We start from the raw sequence: 18,442 nt of genomic DNA, 5'->3' as shown, positions 1-18,442 counted from the left end.
AAATGGTTAAAACATGATATATAGACATAAAAATGCACAGGACTTCTTTAAGAGACACCACAGTCACAGAGAAATCAGTTCAGGATTTGATCCACAATTTTCTTGCAAAATGCAGGAAAATTCCCAGTTCAGGCTGCATGTGTGAATGGGACTTTCATGAAACTGTCCACATTCAGATATAAGCTGGTCCAGGAGATCCTTAGTGTTATGATTGTATGGTGATGTGGCTGAAGGAGAATGGGTTAAACTTGTATCCAGTGCCGCTGTAGAATTTACTCTGAAACTCCACCCTGAAACAAATAAACAATAATCAGTGCTATGTTAGTGAGTATGGCTTCAGCTTCTGGCTAATAGGGCTTAGAATGAAAAGCATAACACAGTGAATATAGATAGATTTGTCATATAAGCTCCACCCAGTTTACTCAAAAATTTTAAATGTAACCTCTGGCCTTTAGGCATATACATACTTATCAAACCATTTTGAAGAGACTGAGTATTTCCTATCAGGGTTGGGCATGGTATTTACCATTTTTGATTAAATTTATATTATTTTATTTAAAATTGCTTTAAAACTGTGCATGTTATTATTTTGCCAGAGCTGTTCCAGTATTGCATTGAACTTACTGGTCTGATCTGTGGGGGAGGCAATTCATTTACTGTACAGGTTAAAGAGGTTTGTTTATTTGTTTGTTTGCTTTAAATCAATCAAAGCACCTATAATTGAATAAAAGATGAAGATAGATAGGTTCAATGCCATAATGTGGAACATTCCAAACTCAGCTAAAATCATCACCACAACCAGAAAAATTACATACTGCTCATTTAACCACAGAACACCTAACACTTCCCCATCTTTTCTTATCACTTTCTGCAAAAAAATTATTCAAGCTTTATTCTCACCAGTGCAGTCGCAGAGCATGTAAAAACGCAGACAGCCCCTCCATCACCAGCAGAATGGAAACTGTGAGTAAAGCAAAGAAGGAGAAGACCACAGCCAGGACTACACTTCCCAGCATGCCTCTGGAGGACAGGCTAATCCGCATCACCATCATCCACAGCACGTCTGACAGCTCTGGGGGACAAAAATGGGTGTACATATAAATCCTTGCCTATAATTTAAATTGTATTTGAGCAATTCAATAAAAAGGCTTGGCAGACAGAGAAATCATTGCATAAATAAGACAAAGATTTAAAGGTGCACTATGTAACTTTTCTGGTGGAATGTATGCCACCTGGTGGAGGGTATGCCACATGCTAGTCTCCATGAAGATGCTATTGCTTTGATAAATGTTCCAGAGCAGGCATTAAGTTATTTGGCAGGTATTCAGGTATTAAATTCATAAGTCATAACTCATAAATCATAACGTCTTCTTTTTCCACAAGCACCTTCCAGTAAAACGTTACATGGTGCACCTTTAACTAAATAACTGCAGGCTTTTACCCTAAGTGCAATTCATCTTACAACTCTATCCAACAGTTTCTTACGTGCATGGGCCAGACTCAGTGCCCACAGCCGCAGGTAGGAGGCACTGTTGGATACACAGCCCAGACAGTACTCCAGTGTGTGAAGGGTTTGGTGCATGAAGACCTCCACAGCATCAAACTACAAGGAGAATAGCTATTAAATACAATTCTTGAGTTACATTTATAATCTAGATAATGTAATTAGATCATAGATACAGAATAGTCATTTTGACTTTATTTTGATTATTTTTGAGTAACTATAAACTAACTAGACTACAAGTAACTACAAAGAATCCTAAATCTTTCCTGCTGTTGTATGTTGCTTAGTATGTTGTTTTAATATTTCTTCTGACAAGTGATTACTACAAACTTGTCACTTTTGGAGAAAAACTTCACTATGAACAAATATTTTACTAAGAATTATTATTATTAGTAGTAGTAGTATTTTCATTTGAATTTCTCACCTCTTTCTGTTCACTATTGCCTCCTTCAACATCCCCCAACAGAGCATTGATCGAACTGGTGTCGGTAACAGCTTCAGACCCAGACTACAACAAAATAAAATACACCAATAGATAGATAGCTAAATAAATGGATAATGTGTAGAATGTATTAGATCACAATGTAACAAAGGTGGACATATTCTTACCATGGACTGTTGATGTTTTCTGTGATAGTAGAGCAGGTAAAGGGGTTTCCCGAGCAACAAAACAGGGACTGAAGTCAGCACCGTGACCATGAGGACCAACTGAACACACCACTGAAACAAAGAGCAATAAGCCTAGTGCATAGTGTTTTTCAAAATGTGTAACTCTGGTAGTACTTCTTCCTCATGAAAAAACAAAACAACACTGTTGAGCTCCATTTCAACACCAAAATATTGTACTTTGTTTATGGTGCATTCACACTTGCACACAACACATCAAACTGGGACTGAACTCCCAAATCCAGAGGGAATCAAATCTGAACCAGGTGTAAACCAGGACTAGACCAGAATCAAACCGAAGTTCAATTGGGCTCAAACCAGGACTAAACAAGTACTGGTACAAGATTGAATGCTCCCGAAATTTTTACTCTCATATTTTCACGTAATACTTGCACTCAGTTAAGTAATAAACACACTGGAGATCTTCCTGAATCCTGTTATAGTTTGATAAATTGGGTGACAGTAGCTCAGCTAGCACAGTGTTCATCCTCAGATACAAAGGTTGTCGATTTGAAACCTGCTCCCAACATAAACATCATTGGTTGAGCAGTTAGATCCACTAACCCACATGTTGGCTGTGTGATTCCAGCTCCAACAGATGAATGCTGTCATTGTGTCCTTGGGCAAGACACTTAACCCACCATGCCCCCAGTGTCTGCATACACTGGTGTGTGACTGAGTAAGTGGTTCCTTGATGTAAAGTGTTCTGAGTGTTTTGAAGGTGGAAAAGCACTTTATAAAAACATGACCATACAAGTTGTATATAACAGTAGACACTATTCAGACCAGACTATTCAGCTCTGTTGTGGCAGTGGTACGGTTTGTAAATCTTGGAAACACATTTGCTCAAATGCAATACAATATATAGCACAATCAAAGTTATCAAAATGAAGTCACCTGTCCATGGTAAAGAGGCTGAGTCTCTTTGTTCTTAGTGAATAGAACCATGTTGATGAAATGCAGGAGGAGACTGGGAGCTTGGTCTGACTGGTGTGGTCCAAAAAATACCCATTTATAAAAGATTAGAAACACGAGGTACCCAAATAACCCCAACATGAAGACCAGCTCAGGGAGTAGAACCAGCAACATATCACTCCACTGACGCCTGTAACTACAAGAAAAAAAAGGATAAATAATGTTAAAAAATGTGTGGTAAGTCTATTCTTCGTGGGAGATCTTCATACGCAACTTAGTAAATGAAGTGTGCATCCAATTAACTAAGCATGGCTAAACCAATAAAAACATAAGTACCAACATGCATTATAAAAAATTTAAAGAGTGGTTATATAGTACTTTAAAACAACTTCAAGGCACAGTAGGTAAGTAACGTTTTAGCCAAGAAAAATTACCTTTTGTTTGTGTTAACTGAATGAATGAATGAAAAATTTTGCTTCCTTCCTTTGAGCAGATTGCTTCATTCCTTTGAGCATCTCCACAAACCTGACTCTTTTTTTTTGGACTGGAGGATTATCTTCTCTAGCTTGAGTCCATGGAAATGTTGTTTTTCTTCTATTTGTCATAAAACTGAACTATCTCCGTGGTAAATATGTAAGTATGGCCATATTTAGAAGGTTACATACTGTTGACTGAACAACAGAAAACTGATAATATATAAATTTATACACACATAGATTATTTATTTATTTATTCATTTAGTTAGTTAGTTAGTTATAAAAGGACATTAATGTTACCTGTAGTTGAAATAGGAAAGGCAGATTCCAAAAGTCATGTGTAACACTCCAATAATGACAGACAGCTTCATCTTGTATGAGTTTAGAAATGATAAGCGGTTGTTTGCAAGGTGCCAAATCTGTAATACATTGAGGCTAGATTAGAAATGATGCATTAATTTACATAATTGAACTGCCCTGGAAGAAACTGACTGGGACATGAAACTTCAGTATACTTGAATGTATTACCGGGTCAATTCCCAGAGGGTATGGGCCCAGAAAGACTCCTGTTGTGTTCGGATCCAAACTCAAAATTTGGTTTGTTTTCAGAGTTTCAGCACTGCATGATGAAAAATAATTTTGAAATAATAGTTTAATTAAAAGTATCAAAATATACACAGTATAATAATAATAATAAAGATCATTCTCTGGCCTCCTCACCTCCAGTTCATGGCCTGTAGATGCCAGCCTGAGGGGAACACAGTGGCTCCACGGCTGAAGCAGTCATTGTAAATGGCCCCAGTGTAAATCGAGAAAAGTCCCATCAGTAAAATCAGGTACCGGCCTATGTACACCAACCTCCACAACTGTACGAAAAATACAATATCAAATGCAGAGGACAAATAAGAGTAATTTAACCTTAGTTGTCTGATTACTCCACTGAACAGATTTTTCTTGCCATGTGAAAGACAAACAGACAGGATACATACAGTAGAGTCAGTTAAATACAGCTAGTTAATCTGGTCCAGTACCTCATTTTTATTCTGAGTGCTTTTGTTTTCTTCTTTTATCATAATCATCCAGAGAGCTGCTGCAGCCATCAACATACCATGTCCCACATCTCCAAACATCACCGCAAACAGGAATGGGAAAGTTATTATGGTGTACACGGCTGATCAAAGACAAAACACATTTCAGCTGAATAATATTTGAAGATACGTGGTTAAAAATACGATGTACATTGCTTTTGTCCAGTCAAGTGTGCTCATGGTTTAAGACCAGTTTAGTCCAAATGTAGAATATTTCAGATTATTAGTAATGACCTGGGTTTATTTCCTTGTACTGTGCAACCCCGTATGCATCCACAATGCTCTGAAACGCTGCAGTGAAGGAGTTTGTGATGAACAGAGTTGGAGGAGGCGAGGATGAGGAGGAGAGAGGAAGACGATTATAGAAAGAGTCCACCACACTGCCACTTCTTCTCTGGCAAAGACAAATATAACAAATAGTCAGCCATCAAGGAATTTTAGAGAACAGTGAATTTTAAAACAACTCTCTCAATATTAAACATTTTCTCTTTCATTTTACTTTTTGCCACTTTAGTTTGGATTTTTTTGCATAATGTGTGAACAGCCAGAAAGAAAACAGATTACTTACATCAGATATAATTATTTACATGGCATTTCAGTAATCTGCATTAATGTACATATAAACATAGCTAGTTTGTCTCTATGTCATAATGTAATACACTCACTGTCCCCTCTATGAGAGCGCTCTGGAGCAACAGCAGTTTTTTGGTTGGACACCAAGCCTCAGCGATGAGACACTTCTCTGTCACAGATGGACTGCACAGGTTTAATATGGAGTGAACGGCCTTGCATTTCCCCACTTTCACCTACAGGGGACCCACAGGAAGCGTTATAATTCTGGTCCATCGAATTGTGTGCAAATTCACAATACAAAACAAAATTCACACAGAATTGTCTGTTTTTAAACTACTCATGTGCAATACTGTATGTGAATCACCACCAACATAAAACAATGAAGTCACTTAATCTGCTATGTTCTGACCATATGGTTTTCACAGCCTGGAATGTTGCAATGTATTTTGCCATGAAATATCTAAAAGGTCAGTTGACAAATATTTAACCTGATTATTTCTGCAGTGACTAAACCAATTACAACAAAAAGAAGAATTTATAATTAACAGCTTCCCCCATAGCCATATTTTAATAGTTATTTATCTTTTGGTTTGATTGCATTTTTACAAAATTCTTCTGGTGTTCTTGTACACTGAAAGCACAAATAAAGGTTCTATTTTTTAAGCTATTCAAAACTAGATTCAGCAAGATTGTTTGTAAATAAAAATATATTGGACTCTGCGGTTTTGCTTTTAGACAAATGCAATCTAGCAATAAATAGTTCTTATTTAATCTCACTCTGTCAAAGAAAATGTGTGTTTTTTATACAACTGGATCCTTATGTGCCACAGAGCAGTGATATAAGGAGTATTTAAAAGTACCTTCCACATTGGCAGCACTGAGACACATTGAGACAACAGCTGCTGGAGGTAACTCTCGGTTTGAGACAAAACCTGAAAGAAAAATGCATAGACTATATGTGGATGTTCAATTTAGTTTAAAAAATCAAATAGGACATTTCAATCTGGATATCTGGTTTTGAACACACATACATACTCATATATTAGTAACATACTTTTGAGATATCTTCAATTCTGTTCTGCAGTCCTTCTAATAGCTCCTCTCTGTCCTCTGCATTCTCTGGGTACAAAAATGTATTGGCATGGAAGCTAAAAATAAAACCAACAAATATATTTATTACTCATAGTGATACATTAATTATTTGTAGCATTAATTTCTAGATAAATTAATCTACATGGACGCCACAAACCAGTCACAAATTTTCTTGACCTTGCATCCAATTGTCTTTCCCCAAAATGAGATTAGAAAAACAGTCCACTGAGCCATTTCACCCTGGTTAGAAAGGAGCAGCAGTAGTAGAGGAGTAACTAATTAAATAGTCAAGATGCTGGTCAAATATTAAACTATATATGATTCTATATATGGATCTTACTGTTTGAGGGGCCTCCATCTTGTGCATTTCCTGGAAGTCAATAATGAAATATCCTCTGCAGGCTCGCCATAGCAACCGCTCAAATGCAGCCACTTTCCACGGATGCACCACACCAGCTACAAAACTATATATGCATATATATATATATATATATATATATATATATATATATATATATATATATATATATATATATATATATATATATATATATATATATATATATATCAATCATTACTGTAGCCACAATATGTAGAGTAACTTAAGCCTTTTAAGCTTCAAATGAAAGCATGTTTTTACTTGTTTTTATTGCATAATGTTAGGAATTAACAAAAATGTCTTGATGATTTGATAATGGATAACAAATTAGTGGAGGGCAATTAAAGAATATTGTTTGTATGTACTGTGTGATTATAGTTTACCTCAGATGATTGTCGCAGTCATAGTCCAGTGTTGAGAAGTCCAAAGGGGCATGAGCAGGTGGAGGGAGAGCCTAGAGCACCAAAATTATAATTTACTTCCATTATTTATTTAATGTTTTATTATTATATATTTATTTATTATTATTTTAATCAGAAATTCCTCCTGTCACCTGTCTATATATGTCAACCAGTCACCAGTCAGTCATGTAAATACTCTCTCCATGTCCATTTAAAGGGGTGCAAAGACTTTTATCACTACTACCGCCGCAACAGAAATATCAGCCTCTTTGGCCTATCTTTCTCCTCTGGGTGGTATTTTACCTAAAAATCTATTATTCTTTTGACTTATTGTGCAGTGTAAATTTGTTGATACCTGTGTTTGGATGAGAGAGTGGGTCTGCAGCAGTACTGATCTGTACTGCTTAAGGTGAATCAGCTGACGTCTTAGACTCTCTCTGTTCGTGGACACCTGTAAAATAATAATACAAAACAACTGACACACATAGTAATCAACAGTACATGTTTTTATGTCCTTATCTAATAAACTAAATGTCAAGGAGGTTGTAGGTTCAACTCCCACAAGCAACAGATTTTAGCTATTACCCTACACACTGGTCTATATTTATCAGTGCTGTCTGTTCATAAATTCCTTCTCGACACTGAGCAATTATTACACAGGTTTTGGTTTTTCCTTATCTGTAAGCCATAATCATCAAAATGTCAAGAAATAAAGGCTTAAATGATTGGAAAACCAAGGCTAACACATTGATTCCTCATTGATTCTTGCTCCAATCAGTGTTTTTGTGTTCTTGGGCAGGACACATACACATAAATGGCTTGTGTACTTTGCTTCTATCAGTCTACCTACCTACCCCAGGGCAGTCGAGACAGGTTTGAATTGAATAAATTATAACTAAAAAGTAAAAAAAAAAATGTTGATGGTATGCATTCGTTGTTGCAATGTTGTTCTGTATTATGTAATTCAGGCTCTGAAAAAATAGAATAAGATGTAATCCAAATAGCAAAAAAAACAAAACAATCCCAGTATTGAGCCCTATGTCCCTAGCCTCAGCTGAGATATCCAAAACCAGGGATTTGTCTTGGCTTTATACAAGGAATTTCCTTATTTTTGACCAATTTGTTACCCACCAACAGTAAAGGGGATAATATGTTGTCATTTGCTTAGCTAAAATACAAAAAAAAAAACTGTTGAAATTGAGCATAAGCCAAAAATTTTTTTTTTAAATGCAAAGACAGAAGTCCCTCATACCCACACGTGAGTCGAGAATGGACAATGTTACACACTATTTTCACAGTTTTATTTGTATCACCCACCCCAACCCAAGTGTGTCCCAGTTATGAATTTTGAACATCTGGTCATCCTAGTGCAGTGCTCATCACCTCAGAGAGTTGAATAGCAAGTCTCTCACTCTGCTCCTCGATGTGCAACAGGTCTCTGGGCTGAGGGGCCGGAGCAGAGCAAGGGGTCTTCAAAATCTCATCCAGAGACATAGGCACAGCTATGGACAGCTGATGCTCCAGGAAAACTATATGGACACAACCAACAAAACAAAAGTAATATTTAAAAGTAAGTATGTGTTTGGTACATGATAAGACTACTCATAACAACAACAGGAACCGCAGTAATAATAAGGTTTGGGGTAAGGCCTTTGAAACATCCTAGATTAAATGTATATTATTTTCATTCATTTCAGTACCCAATTTGGTGTATTTCTTTTCTCACCAAATCTCTTCTCAAGCTCCTCACATCTCCGGATTTCATTTACAAATTTCCTCTGGAACAAGTTTACATCTGGATTTAGCTGTAAAGAAGTACAAATAAAAACAAGCTTTAAATGTAGAAAATGTAAAGCTTATGTGGTTGCTCTGATCTTCTCTGTAAACCCAGCCACATGGAGAGGTCAGCATCTCATAATTTATGATTAAAAATGCTGCTGCAGCAAAAATACAAAAATACAAAAAAAAAAATTTTTTATTAAATAAAATAAAATAATCCAACATCCAAATGTAGGTATAAAAGCGCATTTCTGCACATTTGTTGACAATGATATAGTTATTTCAGATTTATCAAGATGCAAATTATATAGTGCAGTCCAATTTAGGGTTAAACTAGGCCTAAAAATATTCTAATTCTAACTAATAGTTCACGTACCACCGTTTGACAAACATTGATATAGAGTTGGTATACATACATCTCTAAACTCCACCAGTCCCAGTTCTCCCAGTTCACTGATGCAGTTGTAGGCAGATCCAGACTGAAGGAAGATCTGGACCAGGCAGATATCCTCACTCCGAAACATCACTCCAGATAAAGTATAATCCCTTTATATCAATTAATGCTAAAATTCATACTAAAAAAAAAAAAAACATTTCGGATATTGCTCATAGTTTGCAGGTCCCTGGAGTTTCAGAACTTGTGGCATACAAACGAAGATTGAAAAGTTTAAATTTGGAGGGAATCTAATCACCTACTCATGTACAAAGTAACTAGGTTCATGTGACCAAAGGCATGATTCTGGGTAATTTAATTTAGAGAAAAAAAGAGCAGTGTATAAACAATGAGAGAGAGAAAGAGAGAGAGAGAGAGAGAGAGAGAGAGAGAGAGAGAGAGAGAGAGAGAGAGAGAGAGAGAGAGAGAGAGAGAGAGAGAGAGAGAGAGAGAGAGAGAGAGAGAGAGAGAGAGAGAGAGAGAGAGAGAGAGAGAGAGAGAGAGAGAGAGAGAGTACAATATATGTCAAAAAGTAAAGGCAAAGGAATTTGAGTTTTAGAGCAAGAAAACAATAAATATGTTGTTGTTAAGATAACAACATGTGGCTCTAGTGCATACTGCCATTAGGTCATTGAGCAAGAAACATCACTGATTATGAAGGAGATTAGATCATGGCTATAATTTGGCATAGTTACACCATGTTCATTAACATGTATATGTCCCAATCAATTAAAACTATTAATAAAAACAAAACAAGACTTTGGCTTTGAATCAAAGCCATTTAGTGCAAATGTAAGTCTGAACTCTTTTCCAAACTCTAAAGTGTGAACCTTTCTATTAAAAAGACAAACTAATTATTGACAATTTTACATAACTAAATCTCTATCTTGATTAAAATCTTATTAGGAGCACAGTTGTAATTTATTATATAGAGATGTGATCCTATTAACGTAGTATGTGCTCAGGGCTTCTAGCTGAGATCTGAAGAAGGGTCCACTGCTCCTGACAGGTGGCATCAGCTGGTACTGAAGGAACTGATGGGAGACCTAGAGGAAGACCAAAGAAAGGTAGGCCAATGTTATGTGTTAGGCTACAACTGCATTCACTCTTGTCCTGTTTTGTCCTGGTTAGATCCAAGTTTAATCATGATGGAGACTTGGTTTGGTCCTGTTCTGGTTTAGTTCTGGTCTTGATGACATACTGGGAATACTCCAAGACCTTCCAGAGGAAACTCTTTGAGGGAATGACCCATTTCTTCACCAACCGAACACCAGAGCAGAATAAGAACAAGGCATTTCCTGTTGTGTTCACCTGATTCCCCTCTTGATGCTGCTGTGGTGCTACAGCACACAGAGGAGAGCCACTTATGGCTCTTCCTCTCCTCAAACTGCCCTGACACAGGATTTTCTGGCCCCACCTGACTAGTCCGCCTGTTAAACTGCACTGAGACCTTTGACTGAGTCACACAGTGAAAAGGTTGCAGCGAAACTTCCTCGGGATCTCTCTCTTAGCTATAGGCCTATAGCCTATTAGCCCAATCTGTTTTCATGGACAAAGTAGGTCTATACTACTTACTTCAGGGTTTCCAGCTTTTTAAACTTCAGAACTGGGACACACTTGAGTTGGGATGGTCGGTGTAAATAAAACTGTGAATAGAATGTGTAACATTGTCGATTCTTGACTCATTTGTGGGTCAGTCATAATCTCTCGGTACCATTTTCAATTACTGTTTTCTGTGTTATAGCTTAAGAAATGACTATCTATCCCCCTCTTTACTGTTGGTGCGTAACAAATTGGTCAAAAGTAGGGACAACTGTGACATGTCTTTTATAAAACTGGGACAAATCGGTGGTTTTGGATAAATCTGCTCGGACGGGACACAGGGCTCAAACCTGGGACTGTCTCAGATAAAAACTGGTGTCTGGTCTTCCTGCCTTACTTAAGAGTAGTAGGCTGGTAGTAATCATAGCAGTGGTAGTAGAAATATCTGCAGAAGAAGCAGTATCTTGCCTATATGAGTTAACTGTTATGGACATTTTTAAAACACATTTAATTAACTAAAGGCTGTAATTAGTTGTTTTTGAGAAACATAAATAAATATTATCTTATTTTAACCAGTCTCCACATAATCAGGCAACGATGCTCAACTGCGCCCATGTTATCCACGCTCTTATAACGCACCGGTGATCAGATGGACTGTGGGGGAGAGAGGTTTATCGTCTTGAACTGGCGCTTCCTAATCCGTGTTTAGAGGCTTATTGAGACGTGGTTGCTACACATCTTTACTTCACCTTTAGCACCTTTACGACCACTATTTTTCATCTAAATAAGTTTATTCTTTCAGCAAAACACTCTAATTTAGTGCGCAGAAGTTGTGTCTGTAACCCGCTTTTGGTAGCCACCCAGAATTCCCAATTACGGAATCATCCAATTAATGTTTATCTGGCTAATTTGGAGGCCATTTTATTAGCTCTATGTTAGCATCGCATTTGTTGACGGTTCTTTAATTTGTCTCTTTTTTACCGGGACCATTTGTCAAGATGAAGGATCGTTTGGCGCAATTGAAGGAGGTAAAGAAACATTTTTAGTAACTATTTTTAGATGAAATGTTGCACCTGTTACGCTCCTCGGGGTCGTCAGGTCGATTGTAGTAACTGAGTGCTTCTTTGACCCCGATTGACCATTTAATATGCATAATTATTCTTTGATTTGTGGATTTTGGGCATTGTAATATATATATATATATATATATATATATATATATATATATATATATATATATATATATATATATATATATATATATATATATATAAAGTATTTATTGCTAAGTTAAAAATGTGCAGTCTTGTAGCCAGAAGCAATATAACCATAGCCTTTATCATTATAATAGACCTATAATCTAAACAAATTTTAAGAACACTACTTCTACTTCTAAAACTCCTGCCAATATGTACAGAAAGGAATTCAAAAAGTTATCAGATTACACAGGATTTTTTTCATCTTTTGCACCCAAAAATAAGTTACACAGTAGGCTAAGTTATGGTTACTGCATCCTCTTTGTAGTGGCCTACTTAAGAAGTGGTAGTAGGCCTAACATAAAGAAAAGTTGGACAAATTATTTAGAGACACATCCACAAACTGGCATTGCTCAGTAGAAGCTTCTCAATCTGGTAGTGATAGTAGTCATAGTTGTAGTAGAAATAGATACTAGATATTCCAGATACTCAAAGTTGTTTAGCAATTTTGTGTATGGTTGAATGGAATGAATGGGGGTAGGATTTAGTATGTTTTAAATTCTTACTCCCTTTTGAACATGTCAGCACATTTTTGTCTTTTTCCTCTCCTCTCTCCTGCATTTTTATTGTTGTTTCATGTTTTGTTATTTATGTGTCATGTTCGAAACTTAAATACTCTATTCTAAGCCACCTGTGAAGCGAAAGCTGCCCTGCGGCAGACTGACAGAAGTGAGGCAGCAAAGCTGTGCCATTGGCCCCTCTGAATCCCCACCAACAGTCACTCACACACCACATTCATACAGGTGTCTTAAACACAAATGCACTAGACTCGAGCCACACCACCCTTGTTTACTCCACACCAAATATGGGATAAATACATGTTTTTTCAGCACCAGATAATGTTACAGTATTTGCAACATAACACATGGGAAAAGTCATTGTTTTACAACATCACATCATGATTTAGCCCCTGTAGTGTTGTCCCTGTCTGCTCCTCCAATAGAAAGTGTGTGATACTTAAGTCAGTGAATGGTGTGAGCAGGAGATGAGCATGCAGCCTGACATGACTTGGAGTTAAGAGAGTCTCACGATGTAAAAGACTCAACATCAACTACAGAGAGACGTGCACATTTAGTCCAGGTTGTAACTGTAACTATTGGATTGTGGTGAATTAAATTATAGATAGAAGAAGATAGAAGATAATTAGACATGGCATTCTATCAGAAATGTGCTGAAACTTGCACATTGTGGTTGTTGGAAGTAGTTGAGGTACTAGTACAGTACTATTTTTAATCAGATCAATTTGCAGTTCGAATTATTAATTGCCACCAGAGTTCAAAAGTTCAAAGTTAGCTTTATTGTCAGTTTCTTCACATGTATTAGACATACAAAGGAATCAAAATTACGTTTCTCTCTATCCTATGTACAGAGACACAACAAATAACATCATCTCTAACCACTACTGTAACCACAGATAAATAAATTAAGCTAATAACACTGTTGTACAGTATAGTGCAGTTAAGTCATATCAAGTATTAGCAGCAGAAATAAAAACAGCAGATGGTATACTGTAGTCCAGAGCACAAGACAGTTTCTTTCTTCTTTTCTTTGTGGAGTTCTGTTCTTGGGAAGACACAGATTCCTAGCTTCTTGGCAGCCTAGTGGTTAGAGAGGGGAAAGAGTTCAGCATCCTAACAGCCTAGTGGATGAAGCTGTTAGCGAGTCTGGTGATCAGGAACAGAGGCTCCTGTATCTCCTCCTGGAGGGCAGGAGGCTGAACAGATTGTGAGCGGGGTGACTTGCATCACTGACTGTTGTGAGCGCTTTGCGGGTGAGGTGGGTGGTGTATATGTCTTACAGGGAGGGGAGTGGTGCATCAGTGATCTTCTTGGCTTTGTTCACTATGTGCTGCAGGGCTCTGCTGTTGTGGTCAGTGCAACTTCTGTCCCACACAGTGATACATCTGGAAAGGATGCTGTCAGTGGTTCCTCTGCAGAATTTCATGGACTTGTTTCTATTTTTGATTGTGGAGTTCATTGAATCTGGAAAAACATTTTTCTTTGTATTGAACAGAAAAGTGATGCTGGAGGAGATGAGGTGGAAGTTCCTGTTGAAAATGAGGCATTCATGGATGATTTCTTTGCTCAGGTAAAAAAAAAATAATTTTTAAATAATAACAATACTTTTTTGTATAGCTCTATTCCCAAATTGTGTTTGCCTCCTTTATACCATCTGATTATCATACCGTCTTTCTTATTATACCATCGTTCGAGATTACAATATATGAAGACTTTTTCTTTTAGAAATTAACACTTCAGTGCATTGTAGGGTTGTCAGAAGTATCAAAAATCAAATACTAATCGACACTAAAACAATACTGAAACTAGATTCTCATTTGATATCGATACTGAAAAATGCCACATTCACAGAATAACCTTAGAATGAGCTGTATCAGAACAAGTTTAAGACACATAGACTACTATACACTTATGAACCACTTTGGAACCAACCTAAATGACTGAGGCATTACACAGGTATAAGGCTACATTCAGGTAACAGAAAGTACAATAGAAAATGAGATTCTGTTGTCTAAAGTAAGTGTTTTTTTTTTTATTTAGCACCGTGGTATTGGAATCAGCATTCAGCATTGTGTCTATTCCATAGAATAGAAAATGAGATTGAAATTATAATATCATGATGTTATTGCTTATTGATTGATCATATAAAAAAAAAAATTCTACTAAACTTTTTTAGGCTGACGATATTCGAATCAGTATTGAAAAGATGGAGGAGAGCATCACGGAAATCAAGAAAGTGTACTCCACCATTTTGTCAGCTCCAACTTCAGACCAGAGTAAGTGACAATTGTAAATATTGTCATAATAAAATAATTAAATTAATTAAATTAATGTCTGTTTATACCCCTGTGCTCTTTTTCCTCAGAAACACAAGACGATTTGGAAGCTCTGACAAACGAGATCAAGAAAGCAGCAAACAATGCCAGAAACAAACTCAAGAGTACGTATATTAGTACATTTATAAAAGACTAGGCATGAAAAAACAATAACTGAACAACACAGTGGTATAAAGGATTTTCTATGAGTTCTTTTTAAACATCCTGCACCTATAGCAGGAATTAAAATGTTTCTCTCTTTTTTTTCTTCTGTGTCCTTGGGCAAGACAGTTATGATAGTTTGAAGTGCCATGTTAATAATGTTCCCATTACATCAGCAAAGTTTTATGTACAATACAAACTGTAGTAACATAAATAGATAATATAATTAACATAAATAACATCTAAATATAGTGTATCAAGAAAAAAGTTACTTCTGTTTCTTCAGCCATTGAGCAGCAGCTGGCCTCCAACACAGATGAGAGAGCATCAGCTGACCTGAGGATACGCAAATCACAGGTTTGAGATATGTAAATACATTCTCTTTTCTTTTTTATTGTCATTAAAAGTAAACAGGCATTTGTTTTGTTCTTTTATCTAGCATGCAATCCTGGCAAAGAAGTTTGTGGAGGTAATGACAAAGTACAACGAAGCGCAGATGGATTTCAGAGACAAGAGCAAAGGAAGGATCGCCCGACAACTTGAAATCAGTGAGTTATCTACATCTAGCCCTTCTGCTACTCAAATCATATTTGGTGCATTTGCTGTACAAATACCAGTCCAATCAGCATGTATAGGAAGCAAAGTGTAGCCATGTGTGAACCATATTTGCTTTAGATAGGAGCTATGGCATTTGTTATGTGGACAGGATGTGGTGTTGTGTGTGCTCCTAAGGCCACATCTAAATAAAGCCACATCTTAACAACTAACACATCCCAACCCTGTTCATTAATGAACTATCAGAAAGTACAATTAGGTCAGTATCAGGGTTAACAATCAAAAAGTGATCTTTCTTCTTTTAGAAAGTACTGGTTCCAGCCAGCGATGTATTTGCCTAAATAGCCTAACAATGTATTGTATTGTGTTATACCTTCAAACTCAAAATTCAAACTTTTATACTTGAAATGAGCCTTTTAAACATGGAATGGGCTTACATAATAAAATTTTCATCCTAAAAAAAACATAGGTGGTTCATAGTAGTACAGTGATACAGAGTCTCCTAACCAAATGGTGTCTTTGCTTTCAGCGGGTAAAGCTACAACAGATGAGGAGCTGGAGGAGATGTTGGAAGGAGGAAACGCGGCTGTCTTCACTGCTGGGGTAAGATGCTACTCTGCTAAACATATGCTAACTTTGTGTTCTTTAATTGATTGGAGCAGTTGTAGAAAATAAAAATAGTGACTTTAGAGTACTATGGTAATCTGTTTAATAACACACACAAAAATTGTAAAATGTTCATGAATAAAAGAACAGATAAGTTATAGATTTTAAGTGATGGGTTGGGAAATGACTGAAATGAAATCAGATGGTGGACAAAGTATTGACGCCATGTTGTATGTTATTTTATGTTGTATTATATGTTATATTGTATATTCAGTAACCTCTTCATTCCTCAGATCATGGAGTCAAAGATAAACCAGCAGGCTCTAAACGAGATCGAGGCTCGTCACAAAGACATCATGAGACTGGAGAGCTCCATCAAAGAACTCCATGACATGTTCATGGATATTGCCATGTTAGTGGAGAATCAGGTACATCAGCACTGGCACTGCTGCTGTGCCTTTGGGAACTTCACCTTCCCTGTATCAATGTGTTAGTTGCGTTGGTTGTGTCATTTTAAAGCCTGCATAGCAGGACAGCACACATTTCCTATACATTATGATGATGTATATGTGTTGACTAAGTCCTCTCTCTTAATCAGAGAAGCCCTTGGTCAGTTTGTGCCAAAACAAACATGGTAGCTTACAAGTACAAGTTGGGTAATTTTCACATTATTGCACTCTATGGAGAAGACCCAATATGCACTGGATTTAGTTCTGTTATCTTCACTGTTGGGTCAGCTCTTGTTCACATACATCATTTATCATTCACCGAACCATGACCTACATGATCAGCTGACTGCTGCACATATTTTGATGAAAATAAACAGAGCTCTACATACGCACACACACTTTCTTCCCTAGTGCTATATGTGGCTTTCCGAACAACACACAGACAAATCCAGGCTCACCTGTGCAGAGGCGGGAGGAGACTTGTCGCTAATATTAAGTTGAACCAAATTAGCTCTTCAAATGAATGTATGTCATTCCTACAAATACAGGCCTACATGATCTGAACACTTTTTTACCAAACTGAATAAACTGGAATTGGCCATGAAAAAAAAACAAAAAACATAACAGTAGAGATAATGCAATATATCTCATCTCTCTATCTCTTTCTCACTCTCACAGTCTCTCTCTGCCCTGGACTGTCCATATTCAATTCAATTCAATGTTTCTTAAGAACAAGTAATATCCGGTTCATTCTATACTCTGCTTAATTATTTAGAAATAAAAATAAGAAAAACAAATCTTTTTTTCTCTCTCTCTCAGGGTGGGATGATCGAGAGGATTGAAAGTAACATGGACCAGTCCGTGGGGTTTGTAGAGAGGGCTGTGGCTGACACCAAAAAGGCAGCCAAGTTTCAGCAGGAAGCTCGAAGGGTAAGACGTTTATTTTTTATGACTATTAATTTTAATAATTTTAATCTAACATTTATTTTCATTTTATAATTTAATCCTTGTTTCTTTTTCAGAAACAAATGATGATTGCCTGCTGCTGTGTGATTCTGGCTCTTATTCTCGGTTCATTCCTCTACAGTTTTATCAAATAACTGAAAAAGGAAATGATTTTGATATTGACTTTTTTTTACTTAATTTATAACTTGTGGACGTTGTAGTGCCATTGGTTTGGATTTAGGTTTTGAATGGTTAAAAAATCTGATTATGGAAAAATAAATTGTTTTGTGTTAGACTGACTCTATGCAGGAGCGATTGTTAGACAGACTTAACATAGCTGTATACTAACAAATACAAAAATCTTAGTAACCACTTATACATGCATAACATATTTTTCCAGGACTGGAAAGCAATACTATGAGCTGAGGTAGCTGACTCACAAAATAAGACAACTAAGTTAGAATTAAAAGGTAGAAAAGATTTTTCTGATTTTGCATCTCTCTCTCTCTTTCTCTTTCTCCCTCTCTCTCTCTCTCTCTACACACACACACACATATATATATATATATATATATATATATATATATATATATATATATATATATATATATATCTTTTTTTTTTCTTTATTTGTATTTGTAATTAAGTTGTTTGTTTTTGCAATCTAATTTCTTACTTTTACCAAAATCAAATGGCTTTTTACTTTATTCAGTGGTAAACGACAATTCTTGAAACATGGGTTGCTAGGCCCATTATGTGAAACCAGTGCTTTGCATTTTAACAGAAGT

The 18,442-nt window shown here is 36.5% G+C and overlaps 2 protein-coding genes across 2 annotated transcripts; one reads left to right on the top strand and one right to left on the bottom strand.

Annotated features, from left to right (window-relative positions):
- Positions 1-205: 205 nt before the first annotated feature.
- Positions 206-9,397, bottom strand: LOC110164361 (V-type proton ATPase 116 kDa subunit a 2-like). The gene is made up of 21 exons (XM_055158438.1): positions 9,290-9,397; positions 8,821-8,899; positions 8,478-8,623; positions 7,450-7,545; positions 7,077-7,147; positions 6,655-6,778; positions 6,472-6,554; positions 6,277-6,370; positions 6,083-6,154; positions 5,315-5,455; positions 4,884-5,043; positions 4,593-4,732; positions 4,282-4,427; positions 4,090-4,180; positions 3,862-3,980; positions 3,068-3,281; positions 2,114-2,224; positions 1,929-2,012; positions 1,486-1,603; positions 901-1,072; positions 206-290 (listed from the first exon to the last, which is right to left on the bottom strand). Exons 1-21 carry the CDS (start codon positions 9,395-9,397, stop codon positions 206-208), a joined length of 2,454 nt encoding a protein of 817 aa, XP_055014413.1.
- Positions 9,398-11,754: 2,357 nt separating this feature from the next.
- LOC110164362 (syntaxin-3-like) lies at positions 11,755-17,809 on the top strand. The gene is made up of 10 exons (XM_055158259.1): positions 11,755-11,876; positions 14,118-14,192; positions 14,799-14,898; positions 14,988-15,062; positions 15,386-15,456; positions 15,539-15,647; positions 16,184-16,257; positions 16,554-16,688; positions 17,529-17,639; positions 17,732-17,809. Exons 1-10 carry the CDS (start codon positions 11,847-11,849, stop codon positions 17,807-17,809), a joined length of 858 nt encoding a protein of 285 aa, XP_055014234.1. The 5' UTR covers positions 11,755-11,846.
- Positions 17,810-18,442: the final 633 nt, after the last annotated feature.

Source organism: Boleophthalmus pectinirostris, unplaced genomic scaffold (genome assembly GCF_026225935.1).
Source record: "Boleophthalmus pectinirostris isolate CB_2022bp ecotype Guang Dong unplaced genomic scaffold, ASM2622593v1 HiC_scaffold_22, whole genome shotgun sequence".
NCBI classification, from domain to species: domain Eukaryota; kingdom Metazoa; phylum Chordata; class Actinopteri; order Gobiiformes; family Gobiidae; genus Boleophthalmus; species Boleophthalmus pectinirostris.
This window is presented reverse-complemented; position numbering and strand designations above follow the sequence as displayed.

What these genes read in the sequence shown, in the direction of transcription:
- LOC110164361 (XM_055158438.1), bottom strand. Translation starts at nt 9,397, where the DNA reads ATGTTTCGGAGTGAGGATATCTGCCTGGTCCAGATCTTCCTTCAGTCT. An exon ending in GCAATAGTGAACAGAAAGAG is followed by an intron (nt 1,604 to 1,928) that starts GTGAGAAATTCA and finishes TTCTCCTTGTAG; the next exon opens with TTTGATGCTGTGGAGGTCTT. An exon ending in ACTGAGTCTGGCCCATGCAC is followed by an intron (nt 1,073 to 1,485) that starts GTAAGAAACTGT and finishes TTTGTCCCCCAG; the next exon opens with AGCTGTCAGACGTGCTGTGG.
- LOC110164362 (XM_055158259.1), top strand. Translation starts at nt 11,847, where the DNA reads ATGAAGGATCGTTTGGCGCAATTGAAGGAG. An exon ending in TGGATGATTTCTTTGCTCAG is followed by an intron (nt 14,193 to 14,798) that starts GTAAAAAAAAAA and finishes AAACTTTTTTAG; the next exon opens with GCTGACGATATTCGAATCAG. An exon ending in CGGCTGTCTTCACTGCTGGG is followed by an intron (nt 16,258 to 16,553) that starts GTAAGATGCTAC and finishes TTCATTCCTCAG; the next exon opens with ATCATGGAGTCAAAGATAAA.